This window comes from Amborella trichopoda, chromosome 5, assembly GCF_054954075.1.
Source record: "Amborella trichopoda isolate Santa Cruz 75 chromosome 5, AtrichopodaSantaCruz75HAP2 v2.0, whole genome shotgun sequence".
Classification (NCBI taxonomy): domain Eukaryota; kingdom Viridiplantae; phylum Streptophyta; class Magnoliopsida; order Amborellales; family Amborellaceae; genus Amborella; species Amborella trichopoda.
The window spans coordinates 27,011,426-27,020,485 of record NC_142340.1 but is presented as its reverse complement, the minus strand read 5'-3'; the positions used below and the strand labels follow the sequence as shown (position 1 = coordinate 27,020,485).

General features: G+C 38.7%; 1 protein-coding gene across 1 annotated transcript; it reads left to right on the top strand.

The window, feature by feature from the left end:
* Positions 1 to 7,807: 7,807 nt before the first annotated feature.
* Positions 7,808 to 8,254, top strand: LOC148782033 (uncharacterized). The gene has a single exon (XM_088866264.1). It carries the CDS (start codon positions 7,808 to 7,810, stop codon positions 8,252 to 8,254), a length of 447 nt encoding a protein of 148 aa, XP_088722390.1.
* The last annotated feature ends 806 nt before the right edge of the window (positions 8,255 to 9,060 follow it).

The window sequence follows — 9,060 nt, the reverse complement described above, 5'->3', positions numbered from 1 at the left end:
GATCACTCCATGAGGGGCCTCTAGCCATTGCTAGCCTTCGAGAGCTTTTTCAGACATCCATGATGTAATTCCGGTAATTAGTCATCGTGGAATCGATGCTTGAACTTTTGTAAATGTTTTGGTACCCTTTGACCGTCTTGAAACAAATTTTTTAGGAAGAACCCAAAATCCGGTCAAGTCCATAAACTTTTCAATTCTTCAACCATCAATGTGACATGATCTATAGCATTCCAAGGCTTCATTCTTCTCACAAATCAAAGAGAAAACTTATACAATTATTTTGCAATAAATTTCATCGATTTTGCTCTATATTTGAGCATATTCCAACGTTGGGAAGTTGTTAGAAAATGGGATTCTAGTGACTGAAAAAGTATGTCATTTTCAACTTCAAAATTCATGTCATCCTGGCTTACGATCATGCGTAAAAATTATACCAAACTGTAGCTATTCGCAAGACGGTTGCAACGGACCTACACTTGCGATGATCCAACACTGAGAACTTATGCTATGGCCTCTCCAATAATCAGATGTTCTCTTGTATAAGATTTTAATTTTCTTGTTTCTGAGCCTATATTCTCTTTAGAAATTATCTCATTTCGGGCCACGCCATGACATGTGCCCTATATCAAAATGATCGGGTTGTTGAGATCTAGCTCATATCCAAATTCGAGCTTAATTGAACTCAAAATGAGCAAGTTATAACCATTTGAAAGTCATCCAAAAATGAGACAACATGTTCATTGAGGCTTCATCGCAATAGTGTAAAACCCACCATTTATGGTAAGTTAGGCTCATAATGGTCTTGAAAGGTCCGATCCAGCCCAAATTTGGTCCTTGATGATTTTTTGGCGTTTCGAATCTAATAGTGGTAGTTTGGTCCTATTTTGAGATGCAAAAAATAGGATTGTAGTTGTAAGGTCCATTTTTAGCACGATAGGAACTGGATTTGAAAACCAGGTTTCGTCCTGATCATATCAAAACTTACCAGAACGTGAAGAAACTTTATAAGTGTCATTAGGGTATCGCAAGCTACCATCTAGTGTAATTTTAGGCCATTTTGACACTTCTTTTAGAGGTCACCCAGTTTTAGGCTTATTACTAAAATGTTTACGTGGTCTGGTGGTGTCTTGGGTACCGACGAGACCAGGTTACTACTGGCTCTCTCTTTATATGCCTCAGGGATACAAGTACGTCAAAAATGACCTAAAACACCTACATCAAGGATCCACTTTGCAATATAGTCTCTTGGTCTACGAGGGTACTCACAACCACTTTGTGACCGCATTTCTCTCACATTATAATGGGGACATGTGTTATCTTATAAATCTCTCATGTATATAATAAGAAGGACCCGGTTTCTATGTGGCCAAGCCCGCATATGAAGAAATGCGGGCCTACTAATAAATCTATTTTTGAGGTGGATTTTTGGACTTAACTTTTAAGGACATGTAATCTCTAACACGAAGGTCATGAATATAAAAAATAAATAAATTCCAAAACCTAGAAATAATATTTCTTGTAAGAAAATATTTGGACCATTAGTTTCCATTGGTTTTAGATAGAACACCTACTTGCATCCATCTTTAAGATGGATGCTTTACACTTTGTAGACAACATATGTAATCATCCGGTCCGCCCCGCATGAAACAATTTTTCCTAATAATAATGATGATCTCGTTAACCACATGAGGTACGATTTATACATCGCAGTGAGAATGAGATAAAGGATTAGGATTAACATTAGATTTAGACGTTGTAGGAATTACTTTAGTTGCAATCCAAGCACTCCAGCACAACTAATATGTCGAAGGTCGTACCCATATGTCCAACCTGTACTTGTTCAATGTTCACGTAGCTATAATAAAGCTACATGATTTGATTTGAGGGTAAATGGATCTTGCCTACTCCCATCATGGAATATTATCTTGATCTTTCGTCGAGGCGACACACACCTTGTACCTAATCAACAATTGTTCATGAACATCCTAACCATGTTAACACTATACGAGCAACAGACAATGATGATTTATCTTAGACGATCATGCATCCTAATCAACAATCGTTCATGTACATTCAAACCATGTTAACGTGCACTAAGCAAATTAAACTATCATAAACACTCACATAAATGGTAAAATAAAATTCAAATAAAATCCAGGTGTGTATGAATCAACCAACAAATACGTATGGAAAAAACAAATGACTCATATGTCCCTATCCCTTAGCATAGGCCCTATACATAGCTTGATCAATAGGCTTCATAATATGCTTGATACCATCTTGCACGTGGGAATTTGGGTCATGACTATTGTTTTCCTCTCAAATTTCAATATGATCTATGAAATTTCAATATTATCTATGAGCTTTGTAAGAATCTTTCGATCAGATAGTTGTATATGAAAGTCCATGATGCAATTGGTTCTTTTAGGTTTTCAATGATTGAACATGACAATTGTGTATACACCATACATCATATGAAACGTTTCTAGTGAACAACATCTTAATGACAAAAAAAATAAGGATGTGATCAAAAGCAACAAAGAGTCATTCCCCTCTAATTTAATATGGACATAGGTGAATTGCATTATGTTTGCAATGTGAAGATCTAACACAATTATTTGAAGAAGCTCTTTAGATTTGTTAGTCTCAAGAGACTTGTAATAAGAAACTTTTAGATTAATTTATGATACATAAACAAGAGCCCATAAGTACTTTTGATACTAATGCAAGCACAATGAGGAGTGTTATGTGTGTTATGTTGTATAAGAAACTGGATATTTGTTATGCCTAGGGACTTGTTCGTCACTACCACAGGATTCTAGGTCATAAACATTGGTAGATTGTGTAAAGAATGCCTCTATATCTCTAGGGAAACATAGACTACTTTCTAATCTTTTAAGGAAATGATCTATATTATTAGGACATAGCTAGTCGAGTTGGATAGTTCATAATGATGGGACTATGTAGAGATTAGGATACGTTTCAAATGTTTCGGAGAAGCGCTAGTACTACGCCATGCATCTGGACTCCAAAGCTCAGGGCAGCGCTAGTATTACGTCAGAATCACAAATAGTCCCTTGTCGGTGAGGACTTTGACAAGATCCCTCAAACTTATCGAATGATTGTAGTTCTTAATTCTCTCGAAGCACAACATTCGGTGGGGCATGCTGTTGGAAGATATTTTTCATCATCATGGAGCCCCCGCTAAATAAAAGCCTAGCAAATAGTGGAAATCCCGACAGTCTCATAATAGCCACAATACTGGCCAAAGATCTTCATGAGCTCTCTCAAAAATCTCCTGCCAAGTTTCCTCACATTTCGACATGCTTAAGGCGGTGCAGACTAACAAACAGTTCCGGCAGAATAAGTCTCTAACACCCTGAAACGGACCATATAACTACAACAGCATTTTTGGTGTTTCAATTTGCTGTGAGACCACCACTATTGGATCCAACACGGTTGGAAGACTGCCAAGGGTCAAATTTTAGCTTGAACGGACACTCTAGGAAGAAGTTATAGGTAAAAGAGGGAAACAGGAGGAGCTGCATGCTATTCCCATGCGGCCACCTTATAACTCTACACCATTGAAGGGGCAGTCACGAGCAGTGACTTTCGATACTCATATCTCACTAGTCTCTTGTTGGATCATGCTCAAATTTGGTGACAATGTTCATAGCATCAAGATGAGCGATTCGATATGTGGCACACCCCATGAAGATATCCGAGCGTGAAGAAATGCTAGAGAGAAGTTGTTGATCCGTTAAGAAAGTCCAAGAAATTTAGCAACGTCGTGCCTCGCTCGAGTGGCCGAATCATGCCACTCATGAGTCTGATTGACGTGATACCAATTCCATCGCGTGCATAAGGTCTCAGGCCATCTTTGACTTGAACCCCATATATGATGAACGTTTGAATTCTTCACACGAAACCAATGAAGCCACTACAAATTTCGTCACCGTAATTTCAGATTACGGCTAAAATTCCAAGGCTGCAAAATCTTTTTTCGGGCATAAAATCAAGCTGTGTTTGTTGCCCCGCGATCGTAATGGCATGCTCAGTGTGATGTAACAAAGAAAACATCGAAACATCGAGGAACGTGCACACTATCGATCCGAAGTTTCAAGATCCATTCAAATTTCACATGATCGTGTACTAAATAAACGATCCATGTCTCAAAGTTCGTATCAAATCGATCGCCATGCCGAGCTCTACAAGAAAACAGTAATCTTTCGATCAATCGGCCATCAGAACCACCCCGGATCATCCATGCTAGATCACGCAAGTTCTAGGGCAATACAAGGATTGTTAGGGAATTCTAAAAATTGTTAGGAAGGGGTAAATCTGTCATTTTTCACCCTATTCTCTAATTTATTTTAATTCAATTTAATCTTAATTTCCAGTAATTAGAGTTTCTTTTAATTATCCACCCATATTTTGGGCAAATTCTATATATACGTGCCATCATTGTACTCACCAAAGGGCTCAACCTTTCACAAAAGAGAGTTTTTAGTTAATGCAGTATCTCGTTCTTCTCATTGTTGGGTCGCGTTTGAGAGAGAGAGTAAGGTGAGAGAAACTTTTAGATCGGTACCCCTAGGTTCGAGGCAAATCTTCTCTCTTCCTTTTCTTTTCTTCTTCTCTCTCTTCTCTTCTCTCTTCTTCCTCCCCTCCACCTGAGTTTGCCTCAGAGGCCAGGCACGGCAGTGGCAGTGCCATGCATGGCAATGGCAGCACCATGCTCGAGTTCTCCTCCCCGTCTATCTCTTTATCTACGTCTTGGTGAGACTTGCAGACAGCGCTGCTCATCACCGTTTGAAGACGTATGCTCAACGTCTCAGCGAGGAACGCGGGCAGCAAAGCCTATTGCCGTCTGCAGGGCCTTCGCCATGATGCGAGATTATTGCAAACCGGCGATGTCCATTGCCATACGCAAAGGGGTCGTGGCAATACCCGTCGCTGTGCACAAGCTCCTTTTGTGCCGCTCTATGCCCGTCATTGTGCACCTCGTGGGAAGTTATCGTCGTGCACCTTGTTAGGAGCTATCGCAGTCAGCAAGTGACGTGTTGCTTCCTCGCGTTGCCAATGGCGATGCTCATTGCTGTCCACGGGCTTCCTCTCGTATTCCTCTACTGCCACCGTGTGCCTCATGGGAAGCTATCGTCATGATCCTCACTAAAAGCCATGGCAACCCGTAAGAGACGCGACATTTTCTCATGATGCCAATGGTGATACCCATTGCCGTCTGGGTCCTTCCCCTTCCATCGTCTCGCTCTCTTTCTCTTTGTCCCCTTTTCGTCTCCTCATTCTTTTCTCCCCTTCCTTGATTGAGGCTAGACTTAGCCTGGCGTTGCCATATCGGTCTCGATTTAGAATAGTATTGACGCCGTGCTACTATTGAGAACCATGCTCATCTTGCTACCACTTCAAGTCAGTAGCTTTCTGGCCATTATGCTAGTCTCGCCCCTTCGTCAAGTTTTCTTCTCGTTTCTCTCTTTATTAAAAACCTTCCATTTCATCACTCCTTCTTATGAGCATGTGATGCTCTAAGACAAGGGTGGATCACTTCGACCTACTTGTCTCACCAATTAACCATAGAAGTGTCGTGCAGAAAACAAGAAGATTGTAGGTCAAGGGAGGCGATTTCGAACTAGCTAAAGCAGCTGGGGGCTTTCTTCGTAATCTACGATGGTGCCCATGTGAGCTAGCCTAAGTTATTCCCGAACCCACCTTAAATTCCTCTCTCATCAGTTGGTGTAGCTACCCTTGCTCTTGAGCAAGGTTCTAAGACAACGATCTCAAATCCCAGGTTTGCTAAAAACCTGAAACATGTGCCGTTAGACCATCTAGATCTAGAAGGAGAGATCGAGGCACCTAACCAGTAATTAGAGAGGGACGATAGTTCATCGTTATTACCTCAATGATGCATTAAATGTAATAATCTAGTATAGGGGTTTTCAAGTTTCTTTCAATATCTTAAAAATAATCTAATAATCCGATAAATTGTCGAGAACTTAGAGAAAAGTAATGGTTTTGTGAATTTTTGACAGTTCGTCAATATTTTACCTCTTTGATGCACGAAATCAGTCGATATTGGAGCAAACAAAAGATGGTTTTGGATAGTTCATCGATATTCTACCTCTTTGATGCACGAAATCAGTCGATATTGGAGAAAACAAGGCATGGGTTTTAAAGTTGATTTGAATAGATTCAATATATATAAAAAATCAAAAAACATGTTGAGTAATTAGAGATAAACAACAGTACTAATGCCATGACTCAAACTACTCTGGATGAGATAGGCTTAGTGAAGTTCTAAAACCCTATGATATATATACACATAGCACAACTGAGAAGGGTTTGAATGGTTAACCCTTGATGAGATTGGAGCGATGCTTAGGGTAGTTGGCCAAGGGACTTTATGACCCTTGTATATGATTGGTAGGCCTAAAAGGACAATGGTCAAATCCTCATCATGACCATCACACGACATATACATATAATGTAGTATTGGAAAGTAGACATCATCATTCAAAAAATCGAACCGGCCAATGGCCGATTCAGCAGTCCAAATCGTGTAAGTCTCTGCCAGTAATAAAAGTGTTTAAAAAAAAATTTACAAAAAAAATAAAAAAATGGGTGTGGTGTCTATAAGGTTGCAACCTTTAAACAATCAAATTAAGGCACACCTCCAAAATTTATCATTACATGTAATTTTTGTGTAAATGTTTTTTACAATTATCTAAAAATCTATTTTCATATCTATTTATAAAATTTTATAATCCAAAAATGGTTAAAATCAAGTAGATCTATAAACATATGAAAAACATGAAAATGGACGGTATAGATAATGTATTGCGAGATGAACTATTTATGGGACTCAAAATTTTTTTTATTCATATTCATACAAATCGATGTTGTGATGATCAATTAAAAGGTTTTTTAATATTAAAACAACCTTTTCTGATGGATTTTTTAGGTTCATCTTTAATTCTATATTTTAAGGTTGCAACCTTATATAAACTTTTTCCATATTTTTGAGGCATGATAAAAAAAAAAAGCACATCCAAATGATGTAAAAACTTAGTGAAAAAATAGTTTTTAAAATATATTTGTGCCCAGGGGTATTTTTGAAATCTTTCAAAAAAGATGGAAAAATGTAAAAATAAATATTTATGGCCAAAACACTTTCCAATATTTTCTAAAATAATAATAAACATAAAAAAAAACTTCATTTTAAGGTTGCAACCTTATATAAACTTGTTTCATATTTTTGAAGCATGATCAAATAAAGCACATCTAACTGAAGTAAAATATTAGTGAAAAAATGGATTTTAAAAATCTATTTGTGCTGAGGGCATTTTTTAAATCTTCCGAAAAAAATGGAAAACATGTAAAAATAAATTTTCTTGGCCAAAACACTTTCCACTATTTTCCAAAATATAATAAACATTCAAAAACATAATACAAACACATCCCTTATTTTTTGGGATTTTATATAATTGTTTTTTGCATTGTTTTAAAAGTACCATGTCGAATCAGCAAAACTGGATTTGGGCAATGCTAGGCTCGGAACGAGCTGACTTGGTTTGTTAAATTTCTCTTATCGCATCCTAGTCTGTCGTGTTGACTTGCGAAAAGGTTATTACTCCTCATGGAGTTTGACATTGCATATGTGTCGCAAAAAGTTGTCAAAGGTCAAGCTGCTATAGCTGTCCTGGCAGCACACCCTCTCCCAACTGATTCTCCCTTGATTGATGATCTACCAGATGAAGAAGTATTTCAGGCTGAAGTTTAATGTGATTGGAAGATGCATTTTGATGGGGCATTTCAATCAAAAAATGGTGGTGCTGGAGTAGTGTTATCCACCCCTTGTGATGGCCTTGCCCCACTATCAGTCTCTCTCCTACAGATAGAGTTGCAGAAAGAAGTAGAATATCAAGCGCTCATCATAAAATTGGAGATTGCTTCCCAAATGAAGTTGAAATGCTTGACAATTTATGGAGATTCGGAGCTAATTATCAGGCAACTCAAGGGGGTGTACGACATTAGGAAAGATAGCCTCAAGCTTTACTTCAACACCGCCCAATCCTTGAAGTTAGAATTTGAAGAAGTTGCTCTTGAGCAGGTACCACGAAGGCTTAATGCAGAAGCCAACGCACTCGCCAAGTTAGGGGCAACTATTCAAATCCCATTAAAAGATCCCATACCAATTTGGGTAGCCGAACAACTCTCAAGAATCATATGTGATAAATGAGAAAGAAGAAGAGATAGAATCTCAAGATCCCATAAGTGCAGAGGTGGAGCCAATCACAGACTGGCGCAACCCTATAAAGGAGTATTTGCAGCATAACCAGCTTCCAGAAAGCCCTATCAAAAGCACCAAGATCCGTAGGTCAGCCACACGATATGTATGTATACAAAAAAAATAGATATTCACAATTTCAAAACTTACAACATTTCCCATATTCCCATGTACATAATAGAAAGAATAAATTGCACTTTACATCAATGTAAGAGTCCTAAAAGTTTATACCATTTCCCAAATTCCCACCCTCTGTACAAAAGAAATTACCCAGATGTCAATGCTGAGGAGGTGGTGCGAGTCTCTTGTTGCAGATTATGTAATGACCTGCTTCTTCGTTAAAAAACAAGAATTGGAATACTGCTTGGAGATGGAGACAAGAAACACCCAAGCTCAGGGATTGGAAGAGTACTGGGAGGTGGAGACCACAAAAACCCAGGCCCAGACGTTGGAAGAGCACTTGGAGATGGAGACCGCAAAAGTCTAAGCCCAGGTATCAGAAGAGTGCTTGGAGGTGGAGACCGCCAAAACCCAAGTCTAGCATACCTCTTAGCAATTGTAGGCTCCGGATGCTCCTTGGAAAAGACTGTTTCTACAACTTCAAAAATAGCGAAAGAATGTTGCAAATTCCCTTTGCCCAAATGTTGCTCACTCAAATTCAAAACTCTAGCCTTTGCTACATTACGGCCGCCGCTACTCTTAACCAGGGTTTCAGATTTGACTGGGGAAAGGAGAAGTCAGTGGCAAGACTTCTCCAA

Excerpts from the sequence above, each read along its gene's own strand:
- LOC148782033 (XM_088866264.1), top strand. The coding sequence starts at position 7,808 with ATGCATTTTGATGGGGCATTTCAATCAAAAAATGGTGGTGCTGGAGTA.